The sequence below is a fragment of the Scyliorhinus canicula genome, chromosome 3 (genome assembly GCF_902713615.1).
Source record: "Scyliorhinus canicula chromosome 3, sScyCan1.1, whole genome shotgun sequence".
Taxonomy (NCBI): domain Eukaryota; kingdom Metazoa; phylum Chordata; class Chondrichthyes; order Carcharhiniformes; family Scyliorhinidae; genus Scyliorhinus; species Scyliorhinus canicula.
The window spans coordinates 138,749,663-138,776,882 of NC_052148.1; the positions used below are offsets into that span (position 1 = coordinate 138,749,663).

Sequence of the window (27,220 nt, forward strand, 5' to 3'; positions counted from 1 at the left end):
CACTTAGAAGACATGACATATAGCTAACTTTTATATACTCCAAATATAATATTAATAAAAACAAATCTCTTCTTGCATTGTTAATTACGGCACCATTGCTTTGAGCTTAAAGTCAAATCTACAGTTCCAGCAAACAGTTACCAGTGGGCTGAAAATCCTCCTCATGTGATGTAACCTTCACTGGTCCTAATTTTGTACTTGTTAAGAATAATATCTAACCACTTTCCCTCTCAACTTTGATCCACCAGCTTGCATTTTACAGGTCTATAAATGATTACAGATTGCATTGGTTTTATATGAATAAGTACACAGTCCCCTGACTTTCCTGGTATTTTTGAGCCTGGAACAAACAATACATTAACAGTTCTACAAATTTTTGACAGTCTATCCCTTGAGTATTGACAATCAGAGAGGAACGAAGGCATACAGCATGCTTGCCTTCATTGGCCGGGGCATTGAGTATAAAAATTGGCAAGTCATTTTGCAGTTGTATAGAACCTTAGTTAGGCCACACTTGGAGTATAGTGTTCAATTCTGGTCGCCACACTATCAGAAGGATGTGGAGGCTTGAGAGAGGGTGCAGAAGAGATTTACCAGGATGTTGCCTGGTATGGAGGGCATTAGCTATAAGGAGAGGTTGAATAAACTCGGTTTGTTCTCACTGGAGCGAAGGAGGTTCAGAGGCGACCTGATAGAGGTCTACAAAATTATGAGGGGCATAGACAGAGTGGATAGTCAGAGACTTTTTCCCAGGAGTCAGTTACCAGGGGGGCATAGTTTTAAGGTGCGAGTGGCAAGGTTCAGAGGAGATGTACGAGGCAAGTTTTTTACGCAGAGGGTTGTGGATGCTTGGAACTCGTTGCCGGAGGAGGTGGTGGAAGAAGGGATGAGAGTGACGTTTAAGGGGCATCTTGGCAAATACATGAATAGGATGGAAATAGAGGGATACATTCCCCGGAAGTGTAGAAGGTTTTAGGTTAGATGGGCAGCATGGTTGGCGCAGGCTTGGAAGGCCGAAGGGCCTGTTCCTGTGCTGTGCTTTTGTTTGTTCTTTGTTTGTTCTAACACATTGACAATTGGAGGTTGGAGTGACAAATAAGAACAAGGTTTTGCTTTCTTTTGGGAATGCCAGAATTAATGAACTAATAAATATTTATTGACCAAAGTATTTTAAATTTGCTACTTATATTAACTTTTTCAGAGTAATAAAGCTGAACGAGAAGTGCCTATGAAATCCGTAAAATTCTACCTTGGCCTTAAAAAGAAACTGAAGCCTCCGAGTAGGTAAGCATGTTTAGTAGTTGGGGACAGAACATAATTCCAGACATGAGGCAATGTTTTATTTGTGAAAATTGCTTTGGCAGCAATACCTACACAAAATGTAATTTTATCCTATTTGCATTCACCGCACAATATGAAATACACAAACACACAAAAAGCAACTCAACTAAGCACTCAAACTCGCTTTCATTGTGTAATCTCCTGGAAGAAGCAAAAAAAAACACATAAAAAAGTCCCTAGGCAAATTCAGGGGAATAAAATCTTGAAAATTCCTCTCCTAATCCCCCGTTAGGCAATCAGAATGAGTTCACAAATGAGGCATGCAATACCTACTCAGAATCCCACCTGCCTTTTACGTATTTATGTTGGACACAGCAAGGAACTCATTCAGTTCCTTTTTTAACCATTGTCAGCAAATCTGCACATGCCACACAAGTCGATAACCTATTCTCAGTGTCGTTACCTTCTGCATAAAGGAAAACCTCCTGACATCTGACCTAGGGCGCAATTTAATGGTCTCGTCACGGCCAACTTGGTTACGTGACAAAGTCACTGAATCTTGCGAGAAATTCACAATGGTCAAAACGCCTCGCAAGATTTAATAAGATCTCGCAAGACGTCGTAATCTGGATTCCACCCTCGCTAGGCAAGATCCACATATACATATTTAAATTAGTCATTCGACTAATTTAAATATGTCTGCGCCATATTCTCCAGGGGCCTGGGACATAACAGCCCCACCTGGGAGACCTTGCTAGGGCGCCGTTTAGCACTGGTTTCCAAAATTGCAGACCAGGTATAATGGCACCTGGGGGGTCTCCCAGGTCATTAGAGACCCCAGCTGGTCAGACACTGGGCAGGCTGGCCCCCTGGCTCTCCCTCTAGCACCTGGGCACCTTGACATGACCAGACTGGCATCTTGAAACTGCCACCCAGGCACCCTCACAGTGCCACTGTGGCAGGGGCACGAGGGGCCGGTTTAGCTCAGTCGGCTGGACAGCTGGTTCATGATACAAAGAGAAACCAACAGCATGGGTTCAATCCCGTACTGGCTGACGTTATTTGTGAAGGTCCACCTTCTCAACCTTGCCGCTCACATGAGGTGTGTTGATCCTCAGGTTAAATCACCAGTCAGCTCTCCCCGTCAAAGAGGAAAGCAGCTTATGGTCATCTGGGACTATAGTAACTTTACTTTGTTATGGTACTGAGGGGGAGTACTGCACTGTCGCTGGTGCTATCTTAAAGATAAGATATTACAACAAGACCCCATTTCCATGCAAATATGGATGTGTAAGATTCCGTGATGTTAGTCGAAAAAGAGCAGGGCAGCAGTCCTGATGTCCTGGCCAGTATTTCTCCCTCAACCAATATAGCTAATACAGATGACCAGATTAGTTTTAAACTGCTATGTATGGGACTGGGCTGTATGTAAATCTGCTGCCTCGCTTCCTTCTATTTACTCTCTGGTATTTAGGTGAATGAGAGATGATTTCATTGAAACACGCAAGATTGTTGACAGGGTAGAGACAGAGGGGCTGTTTCCCCTGTTTGGGGAATATAGAACATGAAGGCACAGTCTCAGGATAAGGGATCAATCATTTAAGGCAGAGAAGAAGAGAAATTTCTTCACTCAAACGGTTGTGAGTCTTGGGAATTCTCTACCCCAGAGGACAATGGATGCTGTTTCGTTGAACATATTCAAGTTAATATAGATTTGTTATGTCTCAGTGAATCACAATATGTGGGATATGGGTGGAAAAATTGAGATGCAGATCAGCCATAATAGTATTGAATGGTGGAGAAGGTTCAAGGTCAACATTCTTGCTAATTTTCCTGTACTGTGTGTGGTCTGTTTGTTGCACTGCATGGTCCATTAAGGTTGCTATGTGGCTGCACATATGCAAATCTTAAAGGGACTGCTCTTATGTGCGGCCTGTTTGCCTGCAATATGGCAATTTCCGGATTGCACAGCTGCAAAGCCTTGAGGGAACGTCGTTGAAGGAGCCATATGGTCTACTCCTACTTCTATTTCTTGGGTTCAAAGTTATTTCATTTCTTTTTAACCTTTTATGCAGAACATTGTCAAAAGCTTTCTAACTCACATTAATTTTCACAGACTTATGCCAGAATTGAATAAATGCGTGATAATAAAATTTTGTCACCCCATCATGAAAATTAAATGTAAGGAACATCATAAAAAATAGATCCCATTTCACTTCTTCACTGAGGAGAGTTAACCATTTAAACATTTGTTTCCCTGCGGGAGTTATTCAAGGTTTGTCAAAACAGGAAGTGTACTAACAAGCTAATTTATCAGAATGCTGATTTAGCATAAAGGTAATATTAGGGCAATGCAGGTGAAAAAATTGCAGAAGATTAGCATTGAAACAAAAGCCAGTTCTTGGAATTAACTTGTACAGCTCTGGCAATGATCAATGTTCACCTGACCTATGCACTGATATGGTAAAATAACACCATCCTAGTACAAAGTGATGATTAAAACATGGTTTTGTCGTAGCAATTTAGAAATTCATTTTCAAATCATTATAGTGTTAGAAAATGTTTGCCACTTATCCTCTGCTAACATTAATCAATTGGGGAACAAGCATAGTGCAGTTGGCAGTGTAATAGAACTCTGCCAGTGTTTGAGGTATAAATAGCACTCTAAGAAAGCATATAACTTTACAAGTTAAATGATTTCCACAAAAATATGTGGCCACTTTGAGGTGCAGTTATATTGCACCATTATAAAGTGATTTCAACAACACAAAGGCCTGGACTTTATAAAAATAAAAGGGCTCACCAAAATGGTTCTGGAGTCAGGATACCAGAAGTCCTGAACCTGGCATCCAATATCTTCATCAGTGTGGGGGAGTTGGGAACAGGGACAGGATATATGTTGACCATCCACAGTTCATGGAGGCAGCTTTACATTTAAAAGTGCTTCAAACAGAAGTAATCATGGTCCTCAAAGTTTCAGATAGTTTAGACATTTGAGCGAAAAGCCTGAACCTAACTTCAGGAACTGGAGAGTTAAGGTACCTCTTTGGGAGAGGTCAGGTACCCTTTAGGAATGTTGAGAGTAGACATCAATGTGTGTAAAACGTTTATAAGCTCTGTGGTGCTGTAAAGTTATTTAAATTTCCTGCCCTTTAAATTTTGAAAATATACAACCAGTTGAAAAAATGCAGTTGAAAAAAATAGTTTCTTTCAATTTCACTAGATGGCAACATAAGCCTGAGTGCTAACATTATATTATTTCAGTTAGACTTCTTCCACAACTTATCATTATCACAGTGGGGGACTTGTAACTTCAGTTTGATTGAAAAATCCAAGTGGTTATCTGGCAGGATAATGGCAACCGCAATCAAATCATTAATTGTTGTATATCAGACAGTCATGAATGGACCTCAGGTGGTTTACCCCAGATTACCCTGGAAGGGTAAGGTATCTCAAAAATTTGAGCAACAGATAAGGCTAGTCATTTAATGCTGCCAGTATGCAGTAGCAACATGAGTGGTATTCTCCACTAATTAGATGCTCTTGTCAAGCCAAACATACTTTCTGCCTGTCACACAATTAGCAATGCGGTGCATGAAGTTCAGTGCTGGTGTAATGCCAGGTATGTAGACCATAGGGCAGAATTTGCCACCCCTCTCCCCATGCAGTCCATTGGGGAACCTGTGCCATGGGTCAAATTCATTGGGACTGGAAAATCCAATGAGCAGGAAGGCTGAAGATTTCTGCTCATGGTATCTGATATAAGATCCAATTTTGTGATTGGACAACACTTACTAAACAATCCCAATTGTGCGAAGAATACACTGGTGACCAATTTAACTTATCAGCGTTACTTGCAACGTTGCTCACTTATATGTGTTGGAAGCTACACATATTCACACAAAGGGCCTGTCATATCCTCTACAGAAAGAAAGAATATGCCGAGACTTAACTTAACAAAAGCTTAGAAGATAACTGATCCCCTGCTGCATTCTCCATGGCAACACATCTAACAATCTATCAGCACACTTTCTTATGCAGTATAAGTTTCTGTTCACTTTGAAATTTGATTTCAAAATCCTGGAGCTCTCTCCCTAACACTGGGTGTACCTATTTCACATAGACTGAGTGGTTCAAGAAGGCAGCTCACTACCTGGCTTAAGTGGGTCGGTGCAGACTCAATGGGCCGAATGGTCTCCGTCTGCAATGTATGTTCTATGTTCTTCTCAAGCCAATAAATTCTGGCCTTCTCAGTGATACCCACTGGTGGCGTGGGCGAGCAGGGCGGCCGCAGTAAGAAAAGCTCCCGCCGGTGGCCACGATTTGCGGCGTCTTCGGGGATTTCCCTGAGTCATCATTCACCCTCCCCCGACTGTCGTCGGCCTTAGGGCCGTCGCAGGCAGCTAGCAGGGCCGGTTTAAAAACCAGTGAAGAATCCCGCGTGGGTGTCAGGCGGCGGGGGCTGAGGTGCTGGGCCCTGCGCTGCGTGGAGTTCGGAACAGCGGGGGTGGAGCTACAAGGAGGCCGAGGTGGCAGGCCCGAGGCCAGGGCACGATGTAGGTTGGGTGTCCCACATCGGATGGCTCCCACCTAGGATGAAGAAAGAAAGCTGAAGTCCTGTCCCGGGGAGCTCTGGGGGAATGTAGAGGAGAAAGAAGGTTTAAAGAAGTTGGGTGAAAGTTTTTTTTTTCTCCTCTTTTTTAAAAAAAAACGAATAATTCATATTGATGAAGGACAAGAGGGTGAAAGGGGAGAGATGAGAAAAGAAAGAAAAAACAATAAGCCGCTAAAGGATGCGAAGAGCAGCGTCGAAGAAAGGAGGAAACGCGTGTTCGTCGCTGAATGAGAGGACGCGCTAAAGTGCTGACAGGATGGCGGAAGCAGAACCGCAAGGCGGCGCCACACTACTTACGGTGGAGAAGATATACTACTGGGTGGCAAATGTGGAGAAGGTGCGGTTCTGGGTCAGAGGGGTCGATTCCTAGTGGGTCAGAATGGAGGAGAGTTTGTGCAGGGGGTCGGGACTGAAAAGCGCTGCTCCCGATAGCTCCGGGGAAATACTCAGGGAGTCCAGTAATAATAGCTTCATTGAAAATCTGACGGCAGTTTTGCCAACACTTCGGGTTGGGGGCAGGGTCAAGGGAAATGCCGATTCGGAGGAACCACAGATTTGAGCCAGGGAAGTGGGATGGAAGTTTTCGGAAATGGGCAGAGAAGGGGATTAAGACGCTAAAAGATTTGTTTCTTAGGGTCGGTTTGCAGGATTGAGGGAGCTCGAAGCGAAGTATGGGCTGGAGCAGGGAGAAATGTTTAGATACATGCAGGTTCGGGATTTTGCCAGGAAGGAAATACCGAGCTTCCCAGAGGGACCAGCCACCACATTGCTGGAGGAGGTGCTGATGACGAGGGGACTGGAGAAGGGGGTAGTGTCAGCGGTGTACAGAGCTATTTTGGAAGAGGATGAGGCACCACTGGAAGGGATCAAAGCAAAGTGGGAAGAAGAGTTGGGAGAGGATATGGAGGAGGGGTTCTGGTGTGAGGTTCTCCGGAGAGTAAATGCCTCCACCTCATGTGTGAGATTAGGGCTGATACAGCTTGAAAGTGGTATATAGAGCACACCTCACGAGGGCGAATTTGAGCCGATTCTTTGAAGGAGTAGTAGATGTGTGTGAAAGTTGTGGACGGGGGTACGCTAATCACGTTCATATGTTTTGGTCCTGTCCAAAGCTAGAGGAGTACTAGAAGGAGGTTTTTAGGGTAATTTCCAAGGTGGTGCACGTGAAACTGGATCCGGGTCCCCGGGAGGCCATATTCAGGGTGCCGGACCAGCCAGGGTTGGAAACGGGTGCAGAGCCAGATATCGTAGCCTTCGCCTCATTGATCGCCTGAAGGGGGATCCTGCTGGGATGGAGAGCAGCCTCTCCACCCTGTGCCCTGGCATGGCTGGGGGACCTGTTGGAATACTTGACCCTTGAGAAGGTTAAGTTTGAACTGAGGGGAAGCTCGGAGGGGTTGCTACAAGTCATGGGCATTATTTATTATGCACTTTCAAGAACTGGATAACATCGAACATTAGTTTGGGGGGGGGGGATTGGGTGGGAGGGTTGGGGGGGAGGGGGGCTGTGTGTATTAAGGATGACTATGGGTAATCCCTGATTCCTTTTTGTCATTTTCTTATGTAAACATGCAGGCTGATATTTGGGGGTTGGTGGGAGGATGGATCGTTGTTATTGTTATGGGGTTTGACATATCTGTTGCTGATTATTGTTTATTGTTGGTGGGTGTAAATACGGGAGAGAATGTGAAAAAGGAGGAGAATAAAATATTTATAGAAAAAAATCTTTTACCTTCAGCGTTGCTGTCAGTCGTACATTGAAATATATTATGAAGGCAAAGCTAAGGTGGTAAATGAGAGTTGATCGAACACAGTATTCATTGAGGTTAACAACAGATTGTAACTTGATCAGTGAATTACAGTGGCAACATTTATTATATTTCATAATTCTGCTCTGTTTTAGAGCATCGTACTCAACCATGTTTAAAAATAAACTTGTACAATATGTTCCTCAAAAAAAAGAATGAATCAAATAAGTATGAGAATCCAGAAAAACAGTTGGACATTGTATTTGTGTTTCCAAAAGCTTTTCGATAAGGTCCTACATATGCATCAGGGCGGCATGGTAGCACTGTTGCTTCACAGCTCCAGAGTCCCAGGTTCAATTCCCAGCTTGGGTCACTGTCTGTGTGGAGTCTCCACATTCTCCCTGTGTCTGTGTGGGTGTCCTCCGGGTACTCCGGTTTCCTCCCACAAGTCCCGAAAGACGTGCTGTTTGGTAAATTGGAAATTCTGAATTCTCCCTCCGTGTGCCCGAATAGGTGTCGGAATGTGGCAACTAGGGGCTTTTCACAGTAACTTCATTGATAATAAAGATTATTAAGATTAAAACATATAATATTACTGCACAAGACATGGCTCATTCTGTTGGGGTAATATATTGTCAATAATAGATGATTGGCTAACTGACTGGAAATAGAGAGTCTTGATGAATGGTTCATTATCAAGTGATGGACAATAAATGCTGGCCTAGCCAACAATGCCCACATCCCATAAATGAATGAAAATAATTGAAAAAACATAACTCTTGAGGTCTGCCCATGGTGGATACCAGTTAAGATAGCATGGAGGATGTATAGGGTGGTGAATTGGGGGAGGGGGGCATGGGCTGGCACTAAGTTGTCATAGGAGCTATAAATAACCATGGGGATGGGATGAGTGGGGGGTCATGGATCAGTTCGAGTTGGCATAAATTGTCATGCACAATATACAGCGAGCAATGATCAGATTGGGGTAGCCATTATCCTGCAGAATAACCGCTTGGAGCTGTTATCAAACTGTGAACTTACAGTCCTTCCCCCCTCACAGTGGTTTAGCTGGTGGTTAGGGGCTGGTTTAGCTCACTGGGCTAAATCGCTGGCTTTTAAAGCAGACCAAGCAGGCCAGCAGGACGGTTCGATTCCCGTAACAGCCTCCCCGGACAGGCGCCGGAATGTGGCGACTAGGGGCTTTTCACAGTAACTTCATTGAAGCCTACTCGTGACAATAAACGATTTTCATTTCATTTCAGTGATTATGATAGGTTGTGGAAATGATTCAGCAGAATTAATACTGTATTGATAGCACAGAAGCTTATGTCAACAAGCATTCAATAGAGATGCAAACACTGATTTATTTTGCTGAACTTGCAGGTTAGCTGTTTTTCTAATCAACATTTGTAGGTGTGAGGGTACATGGGGGTGGATAGAGAGAAATAGATTGGCATGGAGAGTAGAGAGGACATGGGGCCTTGGTGGGGGGGAGGGGTTAGAGTTGGTATGGATGGGATACAGAGGGTGGGCCGGGGTTAGAATTGGTATGGATCGATACGGGGAGTGCATTAGAATTAATGGGGTGTGAGGTATGAGGGCTATTTTTGGTTTTATTGTGTTTTTTAAATTAATTAATTACTAATCTTTGCTCTGTGTGTCTTGCCCCTGCCTCTTTCTTTGTCAATATCCCGTTTGTAATATTGGAACATTTGCTGCAATTATAAATTAAGTTTTGAGCCCGATAGAGCTAGGTATTTGTGTTTCTCACATCGCACTTTTCAACAACCTATTCATCACTTTTGCCATTTAAATTGATCAGAGTAAAAAACGTCTCATCAAAGGCATCATTTTAATCCTTCTACTGCCGGTATGCAAATGTCTTGTTCCTAAATTGATGCATACTGAGCTTTCCTGACATTTCAGTGCATCAGCAGGTGTAGATTAATAACCGCATTGAACGGTGGCAGCTGAGCAGGCCTTACTATTACTAATAATCATCAGAACACGCAAACATAAAACAAAATGCTTATACAGTCCCTTTCATACACTCTCAATGATCCAAAGTGCTGGACAATCAATGTATTAGTTTTATATGAGCAAATGTGGCAGCCAGTTTGCATAGAGGAGACCTGCAGTAAGATACAGACACGGTTGATCTGATTTTCGAGATGCTAATTGAGGATAAATGTTGATCAGGACACCAAAAAAACTCAGCTACATGACTTTGAATCAGTTCTTGCACATTCACCTGAACTGGCAAGTGATTTTAGCATCTTTGAGTGATGGCACCACTGACAATGGGGTGCTTAATTATTCGTTTCTTAGGCATCTGCTTTGGTAATGTGTTTATGCCCCTTGAGTGGATTAGCAAAGCAAAAGGCAGATCCTCCTGATTGTTAACTAAGAACACTGCTGATAAGGGTTTATGTGAGGCAATGTCACCTGAGGACAGGATCTAACATGGATGTGATTAAATTACTTGCTAGTGCTCACATAAGGCTTGGTAATGAGACTCTTTCTTTTGGAGACCTCCTTGATTCAATGGCCTTCCATATCAAAGAGAAATAGGTTTTCAAGCAAAGTTGAGGTCCATGGAATAAAAGAGGCAGTGTTGGTAAAGAAATTAAGTTGCTTGAATGACAAGAAATAGAGAATAGAGGTGAACCATTTTTTTTTGACTGGTGGAATGTAAATAGAGAGATTCCCCAGGGATCACTACAAGGACCCCTGCTTTTCTTGATGTATATTAATATCCTCGAATTAATGTACGTACAAGGGCAAATTTCATAATTTGCAGGTATCACAAAACTTGGCGATATTCTGAACTGTGAGGAGGATAAGACTTTAAGAGGACACAGACAGACTGCTGGAATTGGCAGACACACAGCAGTTCAATGCAGAGAAGAATAACGGGTGCATTTTGGTAGGAAGAACAATAGAAGCAATATAAAATAAAGGGAACAATGCTAAGCAGGGCTAGAAACAGAGAACTGAGTTATATGTACTCAAATCATTGAAGGTGACAGGAAAGGTTGAAAAAGTGTTTAAAAAAGCACTTGAGATCCAGGGCTTTATAAAATACAAACATAGGCTGGGATTTTCCAGCCCAGCCTCGCCAGGTTCCCCGGCGGCGGATGCAGCGAGCCATTCGTTGACTTCAGAGGGACTGGAAGTTCCTGCTGGCAGGAGGGACTGGAAAATTCCGTCCATAGTGCACAAAGGCAAGGATGTTATGATGAACCATTGTAAAACACTGGTTCAGTTTCAACTGGAGTATTGTGTCCAAGGCTGTGGTGAAGGGGCTGGTTTAGCTCACAAGGCTAAATCACTGGCTTTTAAAGCACACCAAGCAGGCCAGCAGCATGGTTCGATTTCCGTACCAGCCTCCCCGGACAGGCGCCGGAATGTGGCGACTAGGGGCTTTTCACAGCAACTTAATTGAAGCCTACTCGTGACAATAAGCGATTTTCATTTCATATGCATCACACAAGGGATTAATGTAAATACACTACAACTAAGTAACCACTAGAGGGAGCACCAGAGATGTCATGACATGCAGACATACAGCTAATGGGTCATTACAACAGGGCACAACCAATGGATAATCAGGACACCCAGAGGTGGCATTACCACAAAGGGGCACTTCACAACCCATATAAAAGGACAGGGCACACATGCTCTGCCTCTTTCCACAGACCCACAACTAGAGAGTACATCAGGGTTGATCAGAAGTATCACACGTGGCTTAGAGCAGACTGGTTTAGTTAGACTGAGTGACTACAGTTAGATTAGCAGGAGAGTCGAACTCATTTAAGAATTGTGTTAATAGTTCAATAAACATATTGAACTCATTACAAAGTCTGGACCTTTGTCAAAGCATACATCAAGGAAGCAGCTTATGCCACACGAAGAAGCATAACACAACGAAGGCAATAAAGGGGGTGCAGGAAAGGATAGGTAGTGGACTTGGCAGAGTTGCTCTTGCAGAGAGCCAGCATTGACCTCCTTCTATAGAACATAGAACAGTACAGCACAGAACAGGCCCTTCGGCCCTCAATGTTGTGCCGAGCCATGATAACCCTACTCAAACCCACGTATCCACCCTATACCCGTAACCCAACAACCCCCCCCCCTTAACCTTACTTTTATTAGGACACTACGGGCAATTTAGCATGGCCAATCCACCTAACCCGCACATCTTTGGACTGTGGGAGGAAACCGGAGCACCCGGAGGAAACCCACGCACACAGGGGGAGGACGTGCAGACTCCACACAGACAGTGACCCAGCCGGGAATCGAACCTGGGACCCTGGAGCTGTGAAGCATTTATGCTGACCACCATGCTACCCTGCTGCCCCTGTGTAACTATTCCTTGGGCTGGATTTTACGGTGCACTGTGGATGGCGACCACCCAGCTAAAAAGTCAATGATGAGACTGCCCACCATGGTGATGACTGCCCCTCAGAAATTTAATGCAGAGAGCAGTATTAATTGCTTTAAGGTGAGGCTTCCATTCCCTGTATCGGGAGGATGACCCACACTCTGTAGTCCCAATAGTGCCAGATAGGAGTGCTGGCCCACTGGGATTACAGGCAATTCTGACAAACAACAGCCTTAAAGAGGAGATTGAAAGTAAGAACGTGCTATCACCCTGGCCAGGCTGGAAGGCCCTGGCACGTGCGATGGGGGCAGGATTTGGGAGGCCAGTGGGGGGAAGGTTAAAGGGGGAAGATAGCTTTGGGGGAGGGGGGGGCATGGGCCTACCCCTGCCATGCATAAAAAGAAATGGGGGCAGGATATTGCTCTAAAGTGGCCATTAATCAGCCACTTAAGGGCCTCAATAGGCCTAAGGGCAGGCGGACCACCTGATGCCAACACTGTCCCTCGTAAAATGTGAGTCAGGTTAGAGGCAGGTTGGTAGTTGGGAGGCAGGCCATGTGCTGGATTTTATGGGCCCCTCCACCCCAGCCTTCAAATTCCCGAGCAGACAAGCATAAAATACAGCCATATGACTCTACAAAATAAATTCTGGAAGGTGGTTGTTCTTATTAAAAATGTAATTTGTGTAAAATATATTCGGAATCATGTAGCACATATTAAATTCTCCAAAAATTCATTTGCAGTCACCTCCTCATTAATATGGTCTGCACTCCTTGAACTGTTCTCCTTTCAAAAAACAATTGCCGCCACCAGCTGCCAACAATCTCACAAATGTGACATTGGAATTAGTGATTGACGGCAGGATTTTACTGGCCTTACATTGGCAGACTAGGAAGAGAGGTAGCTGAGAAAATATCGGGCAGCCACCTGCCATGGCTCTCCCATACAGGTTCGCCTGCCAGCAGTGAAGCTTCAGTGGCAGGACTGGATATGGATCGGCTGCCTGCCAAATGGAGATTTAAGTAATTAGAGCCCCTATTGAGGACAATTTTCCCAGCCCGCTAGCATTGTGTCACATAGCTCTGCTTGGCCCCTCAGATTTTTTACTTGTCCCTCTTTCAACATAACCTCAGGCCTGCCTCAAACCAACACCCACCACTCCCAGCCAGCTGCTGAGGCTTTACTATATACTGGCCTTATGACAGGAGGCATCCTGCCTCAGGATGGTGGTCTGAAAGGCAGGCAATCAGGAGGCCACCTCTGGGGAAAATTGCTGAGCCGGTCCAGCTTCCATCCAGTATGGGCTCAGGACCCCTGTTTGGTGCCAACATCGGGATCCAAAGCCTGGGGTAAAATCCAGCCCCATGACAATAATACCATTTGATGGTGTCTGTGCAGGGAGCATTTTTTTTATAAAGATGAATGCCTGGATTTCCCAGCCCCACTGCATTGAGTACTGCTGCGGAGGGTGCAGCAGGCCAGCCAAAAGCCAATTGACCTTCAGCGGAATGGAAAAGCCTTAAAGCACAATTTATGTGAGATATTTATTGTCTTCTACCCTTACCATGGATTCAATTCCCTCACCACTAATTCTAGCCTCCTCCCTGACCATCCACTCGGGCTGGACCAAATTGTTCACTATCTCAGCATCCTGTTTGACCCCAAGTTGAACTTCTGACAGTATGTATTCTTCATCACCAAAGCTGCTTTTCCAACTTTACCTCTGGTTCAGTCCACCTGCCACTGAACCTGTCATGCATGCTGTTGATCCATCCAGTGCTGTCATGAATGCCTTCCCACCATAAACCTCAGTCCATCGTCATCTTGGATCCTATTGCACAACAAGATTTTCTGATCTCTTGTTGATCTACGTTGGTACCTCCTTAACATCACAATTTTAAAATTTCCATGCTCGTGTTTAAATACTGTCATAGCCTCACCCCCCCACCCCCCCCCCCCCCCCCCCCACCCCCCCCACACTTTGTAAAATCTTTTAGACCATATCCCATTGGACCATTTTGAGAATCATCACCTTCCTTCGCCCAACCATAAACAACTGTCCGTTTATCTGTCTAGGGCCCCTACTCTGGCATTTCCTCCTTTACTGTTTCCATCTTTCACACCTCTCTCTTCTCCTTTAATATTTTCTTTAGAACCCTAAGCTTTTGTTTGATCACACGTCCCAATATATTTCTGTTTCTCCTAACATCCATTAATCGGGCAGCATGGTAGCATAGTGTTTAGCACAAATGCTTCACAGCTCCAGGGTCCCAGGTTCGAATCCCGGCTTGGGTCACTCTGTGGAGTCTGCACGTTCTCCCCGTGTGTGCGTGGGTTTCCTTCAGGTGCTCCGGTTTCCTCCCACAGTCCAAAGATGTGCAGGTTAGGTAAATTGGCCATGCTAAATTGCCCTCAGGGTCCAAATTGCCCTTAGGGTCCAAATTGCCCTTAGTGTTAGGTGGGGTTACCGGGTTATGGGGATAGAGTGGAGGTATCGGCTTGGGTGGGGTGCTCTTTCCAGGAGCCGGGGCAGACTCGATGGGCCGAATGGCCTCCTGCACTGTAAATTCTATGAAATCTCCGGTTTTGCATCAAAAACAGTACTACAGGACATTTTTCTGCATTACGGTGCGATGACAAGATAACATTTTGTTGATATACAACTGTGTTTGGAGTTTTATAAGTCTTATTATATCTTGTCTGCATTCACTGATTCTGTCTTTTAAAATTTGTCATCTTTAATCATCTATTTTAATAATAGTTCGAAGTATAGAAAATCATTATGTTATCAATGGTCGGAATTCTCCAGCCGATGCGATTCACTTTTCCCGTTGGCAGTGCACCCCTGGCCACAGATTTCTCACTGACTTGTTGTGGTTTCAATGGAAAATCCTATTGATAAACAGCGTGAAGATAGAATCCCACCACAAGTGAACGGCGCGCCGCCAAGAAACAGGTGGCTGGGGAACCAGAGAATCCATCCAATATTATATCTTAAAGCCTCCATATTATGAAGCTGAGTTAATGCTTGTTCCTGATTTATAATGGGTTAAACCTGCTCCAGGCAAAGTATTCAGAATAGCAAGAAGATTAATCCAAAAACAGTTTTATGTATTGTACTAAAATAGATTATATTATTATCAATCATTCAGGTGAAAGTGACGTTAAATTGAGATAGGTTTATTTGGTAATAATAGAATGCGCAATCAGTCCAACTTAAGTGAGCCTCTGATAATTGCTTAAATAACCATTAGTCTGGTAGATACAACAAATAACGGAATTTTGGTCTGCAGGATCTTTAATTAATTTTATATACTCTATCTGCTGATTCGCACTTTTAAGTTTTTCATTCCCTTCGAATTGATTGGAAGATGGTTTCTTGTTTCTTCGCTTGTGCAATACTTACTTGTAAATGGCACCCTTGGGATCCTCAATTCTTCCCTTGTTTATTGCATTCTTGCCTCCACCAATGTTGTCTCGTGATAAAAATGCTTTCCCTGTTCACTACCTTCTAAGAATGAGGGACAGATGCCTTAACATGTTCCTTTCTCTATTACACAGCTTGGGTTTTACACTTTGTTCAGAAAAACAACAATGGTAAGTTGTGAAATTAGGTCCTGTCTGAATTATTTTTAATGTGTTGCATTTGCAGTAGTCCGATTGTTGAGTAGCAAAGTAAAATAATGGTATTGGAAAGAATATAAGGTGTTCCAAATGAGATACTCTTACCATATTCAATTTGCAAGAGGCAACTAATGTGAAAAGATAAAATAAAGATGAAAGGGAGAGGATCGTAGGACCGTGCAAAGAAATCAAATATTTTGTTTGACATGCCAAGCAAGTCATTTGATCAGAAGGATTTAAAAACATTTTTGTGATAAAATCAATTACATTATAAACTTTTCCATATAAACTGAAATCGCTTATTTTGATAAAGCTGTGTCAGATTGTAGGAAAATATTCCCCCATTAAGAAATCATCATTTTATTATATACAGAAGTTATATCCAGAATACACACTCATTTGTTTGTATTACGATGTAAGGAACAAGGAAGTATGAATGCAGAATCTGTATTCAGCAAAAAAAAAAAGAGAAAATGGATTTTTCCATGCAGTTATTGAGATGGTTTGCCACAAGTAGGCATTTAAGTTTAGTCAACCCCAGCATTTTGGTGAGAACTAGGTAATTGTTTGAGGAAAAATATTGACGGTTATTGAAAGGAATGAAATGGTAGACATGGCACACAATTGCATTGTATCAGTTAGCACAGGATTAAATACCAGGAGATACAAGGGAATCTGATCATAAATAAAGGAAAGAGTTACCTCGATTTATTGTAAGAGAAAATGTGACAATAGTAAAAGTAATGAGCATGACAATAGAAAAATCTTTGGGATTGGATGGTTTCTTCCCCAGGGTAAACAAATAGGTAAGGAAAGTTTAGATGCTTTAGTCATGATCTTTCAAAATTCTCTTTATGCAGGAATTATTTGGACTGGAAAACTGCCTGTATTACACCACTATATAGGAAGGGTGACAGAGAGAGAGAGAGCAGAAAATTATATATCAAAAGTCTAATATAGACTTCTAGATATAGTCTGAATGTTAGCTTCAGTGGAGTTGCTCAGATGTTAGCTTCAGTGGAGTTGCTCGGAGCTAACATTTGGGATAAAGTCATATCCAACTAACCTCATTGAATGTACTAAGGTTCCACACAAGAGACTATGAAGCACATGGAATTGGAGACAACATTTCAACATGAGCAGGGAATTATTTCAGAGGTAGGAGACAGAGTGTAGGCTTAACAGTTTTGTGCTCCATTTGAAAGAAAGTGACTGGTGGTACCCCAAGTGGACTGGGCTGGATTAAAATAGGAGTCGGGGCTGGTCACTCTGATTGAATGATGTGGAGATGCCGGCGTTGGACTGGGGTGAGCACAGTAAGAAGTCTTACAACACCAGGTTAAAGTCCAACAGGTTTGTTTCAAACACGAGCTTTCGGAGCACGGCTCCTTCTTCAGGTGAATGGAAAGGCTTGTTCCAGAAATGTTTATATAGACACAGTCAGAGATGCCCCGGAATGCGAGCACCTGCAGGCAATCAAATCATCAAAGATGCAGAGAGAGAGGTAACTCCAGGTTAAAGAGGTGTGAATTGTCCCAGGCCAGTTCAGTCGGTAGGCCTCTGCAAGTCCAGGCTTGTTGGTGGGGGCCGAATGTAATGCGACATGAATCCCAGATCCCGGTTGAGTCCGCATTCATGCGTGCGGAACTTAGCTATAAGTTTTTGCTCAGCAATTTTGCGTTGTCGCGTCTCCTGAAGGCCTCCTTGTAGAATGCTGACCCGGAGATCAGAGGCTGAATGTCCTTGACTGCTGAAGTGTTCCCCAACTGGAAGGGAACAGTCCTGCCTGTTGATAGTCGCACGATGCCCGTTTATTCGTTGTTCTGATTGAATGCAGAGGCTGCCAGTTGCAGGGCAGGGTGGGAGCAAGGTCTGCCTCTGTGTTCTGGCACTGTGTTTAAATAAATAAAAAATAAGTGTAAATAAAAATAATCCCTCGGCCTCAGCCACCCTCACCCCATCTCACAGACCCCTCACCCCACCTCACAGCCCCCTCACCCCACCTCACAGACCCCCCACCCCACCTCACAGACCCCATCTCACAGCCCCCTCACCCCATCTCACAGACCCCTCACTCCATCTCACAGACCCCTCACCCCATCTCACAGCCCCCTCACCCCATCTCACAGCCCCCTCACCCCATCTCACAGACCCCTCACCCCATCTCACAGCCCCCTCACCCCATCTCACAGACCCCTCACCCCACCTCACAGCCCCCGCACCCCATCTCACAGACCCCTCACCCCATCTCACAGCCCCCTCACCCCATCTCACAGACCCCTCACCCCATCTCACAGCCCCCTCACCTCACAGCCCCCTCACCTCACCTCACAGCCCCCTCACCCCACCTCACAGACCCTTCACGCCACCTCACAGACCCCTCACCCCACCTCACAGCCCCCTCACCCCACCTCACAGACCCCTCACCCCATCTCACAGCCCCCTCACCCCATCTCACAGAACCCTCACCCCACCTCACAGCCCCCGCACCCCATCTCACAGACCCCTCACCCCATCTCACAGCCCCCTCACCCCATCTCACAGACCCCTCACCCCATCTCACAGCCCCCTCACCTCACAGCCCCCTCACCTCACCTCACAGCCCCCTCACCCCACCTCACAGACCCCTCACCCCACCTCACAGCCCCCCGCACCCCACCTCACAGCCCCCGCACCCCACCTCACAGCCCCCTCACCCCATCTCACAGCCCCCTCACCCCACCTCACAGCCCCCCCACCCCACCTCACAGCCCCCTCACCGCACCTCACAGACCCCTCACCCCACCTCACAGCCCCCGCACCCCACCTCACAGCCCCCGCACCCCACCTCACAGCCCCCTCACCCCACCTCACAGCCCCCTCACCCCACCTCACAGCCCCCCCACCCCACCTCACAGACCCCTCACCCCACCTCACAGACCCCTCACGCCATCTCACAGACCCCTCACGCCACCTCACAGACCCCTCACCCCACCTCACAGACCCCCTCACCCCACCTCACAGCCCCCCTCACCCCACCTCACAGCCCCCCCACCCCACCTCACAGCCCCCTCACCCCACCTCACAGCCCCCTCACCCCACCTCACAGACCCCTCACCCCACCTCACAGACCCCTCACGCCACCTCACAGACCCCTCACGCCATCTCACAGACCCCTCATCCCATCTCACAGACGTGTAGAAGATTGTAGTTTAGTCGGTCAGCATGGTCGGCACGGGCTTGGAGGGCCGAAGGGCCTGTTCCTGTGCTGTACTTTTCTTTGTTCTTTTTGTTCTTTGTTCAAATCTGTTAGAATTTTTTGAGGACGTGACAAGGACGTTAAGACAAAGGAGAACCAGTGGAAGGAATCTATTTGTATTTCCAAAAGACCCCTCACCCCATCTCACAGACCCCTCACCCCATCTCACAGACCCCCTCACCCCACCTCACAGACCCCCTCACCCCACCTCACAGACCCCCTCACAGCCCCCGCACCCCACATCACAGCCCCCTCACCCCACCTCACAGCCCCCTCACCCCTCCTCACTGCCATTGTCACCCCATCTCAGAGCACCCACACCCCATCTCATACCCCAATCAATGCCAAACAATGCCCCACATCCACATCCCATGACCCTCACACCCCCTATGCAAACCCAAGCCCACTTATACCGCCTACACTAACATGTGTCCCTTTACCCAGCTACTAAATCCCCCATACACCCATGACAATTTAGTGCCAACCTATGTCCACCACCCTTTATCCCCACCTTCCATGCCACTCACCTAGTCGTCTTTGACAGTTTCTTGACCGCTTCCTTGACAGCTGGACAGCTCTTTAGCAGTTCCTTGGCAGTTGGACACTTTTCCCAAAAATGTATTTTATCTCTTAAAAGATGTACCCTGGCTGCCCAAATGAATCCGCCAAGGCTTCCTCTTACTTGTGCTAATCTGAACACTCCAATTTTGCATTCCTGACCTTCCATTGTTCCACTTCATTGGCGGAAAATGCTGATTAAAATTTTTGGAAAGTAATAGCGAGTGATGCAAGTTATGGAACAGTTCCAGTTAGACTGCATTTGGAGTACTTTGTTCAGTTCAAGGCTAAAACAATTAAATTATGAGGGTTGATTTCATAGACTTAAGGTTGTATTTCCTCGAGCATAGCAGATTAAACAATGATATATTTGCGGTAATTAAGATGATTGATGGATTTAATAGGGCAGATATTGAAAAACCATTTTCTCTGATGGAGGAGTCCAGAGCAAGGGGGTGCATGATCTTAAAATTAGTGCTGGACCATTCAGGGTGATATCAGGAAGCACTTCTTTACACAATGAGTAGCAGAACTCTGCAGCATTCTCTCAAAAAATACGTTGAGACTAAGTGAATTGAAACTTTCAAAACTGGCATTGCTTGCTTTTTATTAAGGAAGAGTATAAAGAGAAATAGAATTACGGCAAGTAAATGCAGATAAGATTCAGATCAACCATGATCCGATTGAATTGCAGAATAAGCTCAAGGGCTAAATGACTCAGTCCTGCTCTATATTACTTTATTAGAGGGAAAGGGCAGGAAAATGGGGATTAGAATAAGTAGTTCTGCCAGGGTGGTAGCAGGTGCAATAGGACAAATATATTCCATTGGACTCAATTCTTTTATAATTATAATTTATACATGGGCACTCTGTACATTATACTGATTTGCAAAATATGTATTTACAGGTATTTGTGCTGTGATAAGGAAGATGCACATGTAGAATGGTTAGCTGGATTGCTCAATGCACAGGTAAGTACTCCTATTTAATATTGTTAATATTATGAATCATTTACCGATCTATTATTTTTCTTCAGCATTTTCATATTCTTGTACAACTTTAACTCATACCAAATGTATTTGAATATAAAACCCTATTAATATTAATATTGCAATAAAATTCAGCATCGCCACTCTTATAGTTAATTGCACAAGCAGCTTTTGGCAACAATATTGAAGCAAAATTTGTAAATGTTAGTTGTCACTATTACCTCATGCTACCAAGGAATTATTAATAGCAGGATACTAAAGCATAACACTTGCGATAGCTTCAAAGTCACATTATACTACTAGCTCTGGGCTGCTAAAAACAAGAAGGATTGACTTAATTCCTTAATTCTTTACCATGCAGACAGTGTAAATCTTTCATATTCAATATTTTTTGCTTGAATCTATGGTGTAGATTTTCTACCAGTATCTTTTCATAAGCAGAAAGCAGAGCTGTAAACTTGAATAATTGGCAAAGATGCAATATATTTTTTAATCATTTCGGGTTTTGCTTCAGTAAACGAAAATATAATATCTTTTCAGTTATGCAATCGTGGAGCCGCCAGTCTTAGCTGGAGAATTAGTGAGAAAAATATTAAGCATCCTTGTGGTTAAATCTTTCATCATTTTTTAAACTATGGCCTTAAGTGTATTGTGTATTCTAGAGTTTCTATAGAAACAGGCACTAAATCCTGACAAGATCTGTCAAAAATGACAAAAGGTTTTACCACAGAGAGGTTCAGAGGTTATAGATAATCTTTGAAAGGGAATTTATTAGAAGTTTTATTCTAGCCTTATTGACATATTAGCAGAGTAGGTGCACAGTTATTATCATAAAAGCAGTCGAAGATAGAGCAGAAGAAAACAGACTAATGCCGTGCAAATCTCGTACAAACAGCTGCAGGAATATACATCCCAGTAAAAGAAGTAGATGCTGAGCTTTTGCAGGATGGTCAGGACTGATGGCTATAACCTTGGACAGCGATGGACTTTGGGAAGTTGGGAAGGAAGTAAAGAGATGGAGAGGCCTGGGTAAAGATATTATTGAAGAAATCTTAGCGTTTAATAAAGGAGATGTGGAGAAATTCAGTCCAGAAATGGTATTGAAGATGTATTAAGCAATTTAGGGGTTAAACCGACTGAGGGAAAATACTGCTGGCAGGAGGCAGAGGGATACACCCACAGCCAGTGAGTTACATTGTCCCAATCAGACTTAAACTCGTTAGTATGAATACAGAGGATGCCCCAGATCCATTGTTCTTCAGGACATTTGTGTCTGACCAGCTATTAACCCTGTAGTGATATCATGATTGTCTTGTAATTCACACCCTGACCACTAGGAGTTCCATTAGTATATAAGTGAATATTAGAGTCAGGTGACCCCTCATTAACTGGAGAGAGAGGTTGCATGTGCATGATCATACTGTTATTCATCTGCTGTTTTGTATATACATTTTACCCACAGTTAATGTTAATAAATTGTTTATAGCTTTAGCTACAAGTGTCCTTGTATTATAAATCAGGCCATCTGACAAGAACATTACATGGTACCGGGCATGGGGTATTAAACACTGAAAAAAAAACTATCAGCCTGCCACGAGGTCCACAGTGATTTGAAGATTTTGCAGACTATCAGAATTTTCAGCATGGAGTCGTTGAAGCCACCAATGAGTCTCAGATTTCATAGTAATGTGGACAGCAACTGGCACGTGTTTAAACAACAATTTGATCTGCTTCTTCAGTAAATTTAGGAGATAAATCAAAATTGCGTAAGGTAGCGATGCTCCTAACAGCAGCAGGGCCCAAAGTAATTGCTGTGTTTAATACATTGATATTTGCAAACGATGAAGGTAGTAAAAATTTTAATGAAGTAATTCGAAGACTTAATGCACATTGCACCCCCAGAAAGAATGTAATTGATGAATGCTATGTGTTTAGATCACGTTTGCAGACGAGAGAGTCCACACATCATTTCTTCACTGATTTAAAGTTAAAAGCTAAAACCTGTAATTTGTCTGTGGTGGAATCGTCCATGATTCGGGACCAGATTGTGTTTGGTGTGAATGAAATTAAGCTGAGGGAAATTTTTGTTGAGGGAATCGGAGCTGTCTTTGGAACAAACAGTTAAGATTTGTCAGGCTCACGAGCTAGCAGCACAGCATTCTAAAATGTTTATCAGTAATGGTGGCACCTTCTTGTAGGAATATACTCCAGTTGCTCCCCTTTTTCCAAAAAAGCGGGGAACTTCCACAAAAAGTCGGGAAAGTTCCTACAGCTCCTCCCAACAAAGAAGTTAAAGATCAGGACAAAGTATTTCTGTACAAAAGATGTGGTGAAAGGCACAAATTAAGACAATATCCAGCGTTTGACAAGTTTTGTACCAGATGCAAAGGAAAAAAAATCACTTCGCCCAGAGTTGTTGCTCTAAGCTCAACCCCAGATCAGTCAGCACAGTGGAATTTACAGTCTCTAGTGATGGAAGATCATTGTTTGTTGAAGTAATAATAGAGAAGAATAATTTTTTGGAGACATCAAAAAATTCTCCAGCACTTAGAAAAATGCAAACTGGTGCTTCATTTAAAATAAATGCAGTTGATGAGGACAAATGGCTGCTACCACTTGAAATGGACGGTACAGTGGTCCAATTGAAGTTAGAAACTGGTGCCAAAGCCAATTTAATCAGCATGACTAATTCATCAGAAAGAAAGAAGAACTGGGTAAACTCCATGGTTTGTGTAAAGAAAAAGAATGCCAATATTCGCATGTGTATGGATCCTAAAGATCTCAACGAGAATATCAAAAGAGAACATTACCAAATACCAAAGCGTGAGGAAATCACCTCTGAGATGGCTGGTGCACAATTCTTTATGAAACTTGACGCATCTCAAGTTTTCCGGCAACTAAAGCTAGAAGAACAAAATACGAAATACTGCACTATCAATATGCCATTTGGACGATACTGTTTTCTGAGAATACTTCGGCATCAGAAATTTTTCATTGTACCATGGAGCACATAATCGAAGGTGGACATGTGTACGTGGATGATATCATAGTTTGGGGCTCAACCATATAAGAGCACAATATGAGGTTGCTTAAAGTTCTAACGAGCATCAAGAGAAATGGACTGAGCCCAACAAGCAAAGGTGCCAATTTGGAGTAACTGAGGTCTCATTCTTAGATGACAAGCTCTCATTGCATGGCATTGAACCTGACTAACAGGTTCAAGCAATTCTCAACATGCCAAAACCACACAAAAAGAAAGCCATCTTAAGAGTGATGGGTATGATCAATTTTCTAGGGAAATTCATTCCAAACCAGTTCAGCAAAAACAACTCATCTGCGTAATCTCCTGCACAAGACAACAGATTTCACGAAGACTGCGTAACATGAGCAAGAGTGGAAGAAGCTCAAGACTTCACTCACCATCATGCCAGTTCTCACATGTTTTGACCTAACTAAGCAGATTAAAGTGTCAAAAACACATACAAGAGTCCAGGAGCAGTTCTTCTGCAACTCGGGCAATTAGAAACCAGTCGCATATGCATCACGATCCATGACAACAGAGCAGAGGTACATTTGTCATGTGAGAGTACCTTTAAGCAATGGATGTTTAAGCAATGTACCTTTAAGAAATGAAGCAGTTAATATTACTGAAGTGATGTCAGAGTGTGGGTGGAGCTGGTTTTTTTTAGCTCATCCATTTTGCAGTGTTTAGGTTTAAGTTTGAGAGAGAGCAGCTAAAAAGGGCCTGGCTGGTTTGCTGTGAGCTGGTTGAAAGGAGAAAGCCAGTTTTGAGGAAAAGAGCTTGAGGTGTGTCTGTGTTTGCAGTGAGCTGGATCTGCGGTGATCTCTGCCAGAAAAGACTATCTCTGAATCATTTGGGTGATTTAAACTCATAATAGTAATGTCTTTAACCTGATGTGTTTCTGTTTAAAGGTGTTAAGTCTTTTGGCAGTTTGAAGGAACATTTTGAGGGATTATTTAGTGTTGTATTATTTTCAGGGTTCTCTTTGAAGTAAGGGGTGTTGAGGGATCCAATGTTTATTTAAAAAGGTTAAGTTGAATTCATGGAATAAACATTATTTTTGTTTAAAAACCCACGTGTCCATAATTGTAATACCACACCTGAAGACCAAGCCGTGTGTTTCAAAAGCAACAATACATTAACGGGAGAGGTTGGTTGAACTCCATGATACATGTTGGGGTTCTGAAAACACCTCTCCCATAACACATTCAAATCGAGAAAGTATGCCTGGGTTTAGTTGTAGGTTTGGAGAAATTCCACGACTATGTCGAATGTCTATGGGCTTCCAACTTTCACAGTTGAGACAGTTCACCTTTGGGTAAGATCATCAAAAAAAGTCTCAACCACGCATTCAGAGGTTGATGATGAAGTTACAACGCTATGACTTCAATCTCATCGACATACCAGGCAAATATTTGTTCTTAGATTCATTAGCGAGAGCGCCGATGTAAAGTACTAATGGTGAAATTGCTGCAGAAGTAGATCTGCATGTCAATCTTACTTCCACACTACTACCAGTAACAGCTACAAAACTATGTGAGATCCAGGAAGGATCAAATTCTTCAAGAGGTGATGAGGAATATCAACATACACTGGCCCATAAGTCAATGTGTGGAGTTCCACAATATAAGATCGGAACTCAATATCATTAATGGAGAGGTGCTTCATTTGAACAGTATAGTCATACATCAATCTCTTTGTAAGGATGAGCTAAAGAGGATACACGAAGGACATCTACATAGAACAGTACAGCACAGAACAGGCCCTTCGGCCCTCAATGTTGTGCCGAGCAATGATCACCCTACTCAAACCCACGTATCCACCCTGTACCCATAACCCAACAACCCCCCCCCCTTAACCTTACTTTTAAGGGCACTACGGGCAATTTAGCATGGCCAATACACCTAACCCGCACATCTTTGGACTGTGGGAGGAAACCGGAGCACCCGGAGGAAACCCACGCACACACGGGGAGGACGTGCAGACTCCGCACAGACAGTGTCCCAGCCGGGAATCGAACCTTGGACCCTGGAGCTGTGAAGCATTTATGCTAACTACCGTGCTGCCCCATCTCTGGATTGAAAAATGTGAACGGAGAGCTTGTGGCTTGCTGGCCAGGTATAAACCAAGAAATTGACAGGAGGGTCAGTCGTTGTGACGCATGCCAGTTGCATTGTTGCAAGCAAACATGAGAACCTATGCAAATATCTGATTTACCTACGGCATCATGGCAAAAAGTAGCTAAGGATCTCTTTCACCAAGATGGAAAGATTATTTAATTATCATCGACTATTTTTCAAACTATCTCAAAATGGCTCTATTGTCAGCATAACAGCAAGCAGCGTAATACTGCATACCAAATCAATTTTTTCCAGGCACAGAATTTTGCAAGTTGTTATGAGTAATGACGGTCCATGTTTTAGCTGTAAAGAGTGGCAATACTTTGCAGTCACATATGATTTCAATTGCGTCACATGGAGTCCGTCGTGCCCACAAGCCAATGGAAAAGCCGAAAAAGGTGTACATGTTGTTGTGCAATTGTTTAAGAAAGCAACGGACAGCCAACCCGATCTATGTCTCACACTATTGAGTTACAGACTGTAACCATTGTCGCATGGAAGCTCACCAGCAGAGTTACTCATGAACAGTAACTTTACCACCTCTGAGTAGTGATGACATTGTGAGAGTAAAAGATTCAGGCAATTGGTCGAGAAAAGCCATTCTACTTGAAGAGGTAGCACCTCCTTCCTACAATGTACAGACAGAGGATGGGTTGGTTTTGAAAAGAAATCATCGCACACTCTTGAAAACCAGAGAAGCCTTTCACAACAAAGTGATGGATGACGAATCCACGTCAGAATCAAAGTCAGCTGCAGTGTCTGATAGTTCAGCAGTTCCTGAGCATGAGAATATCACAAAGAACATTGAATCTACAAGTTCTGAGCAGCAAGATCAAACTTTGAGAAGATCAACTAGTCAGAGGAAAACCTGATCATCTCAATTTGTAGATTTGAACTATTTGTATGTACAATGCTTGCTGTTCTTGTGTGTATGTGTGTGTGTGTATATATATATATTTGTTCACCCATTTTAAAAAATAAAAATAAAAATTAATACTGTCAGACTCACAGGCTCATGATATCTATCACATGTAAATATAATGATTAATGTATTAATTTATTCCTTCAAAGGAAAAAGAATGTAGTGATATAATGGTTGTGTTGTAATTCACCGACTGACCGCTAGGAGTTTCGTTAGTTGATAAGCGATTGTTAGTCAGGTGACCCCTCAGACTACCTGGAGAGAGGTTGCTTGTGCATGATCATACTATTATTAATCTGTTGTTTTGTATATATTGACCCACAGTTAATGTTAATACATCGTTTATAGCTTTAGCTATAAATGTCCTTGTGAGATAAATCAGACCATCCGACAAGAACATTACAAGCCCATTACAGACTCTGATGGCCTCTTTGTCTGTCAATGGATGGTTAGTTGCATACCAATAGTATGAATCTGTTCTTTTGTATAAATGGGAGTTGGCAATCAAACAGCTAAGAAAACGGTAATGGGTTCAAACCTGGAAACTCCAACAGAGAATCTTTGTTTGAGGGACTGGACAGAACTGAGAAAGAGAGAAGGAATGTTGTTGTGAACAGTTACAGAGTTGAAGGCTTTGGAAATTGACCGAGACAGTCATGAATGTTGACACTGAGGCAGGCATTGGAAAAAGGGTTCAGAATAAATGGCTCTACCAGAAGA

At 43.6% G+C, this 27,220-nt stretch overlaps 1 protein-coding gene across 5 annotated transcripts in view; it reads left to right on the forward strand.

The window, feature by feature from the left end:
• Positions 1–27,220, forward strand: part of zmp:0000000660 (arf-GAP with Rho-GAP domain, ANK repeat and PH domain-containing protein 2) — a 494,698-nt gene that overhangs the window by 454,076 nt on the left and 13,402 nt on the right. For all 5 annotated transcript variants that reach the window (XM_038791442.1, XM_038791438.1, XM_038791439.1 and 2 more), the window contains exons 29-31: positions 1,202–1,284; positions 15,589–15,624; positions 20,355–20,418. In XM_038791442.1, coding sequence (XP_038647370.1) covers positions 1,202–1,284; positions 15,589–15,624; positions 20,355–20,418 — 183 coding nt within the window. The remainder of the gene's footprint in view (positions 1–1,201; positions 1,285–15,588; positions 15,625–20,354; positions 20,419–27,220) is intronic.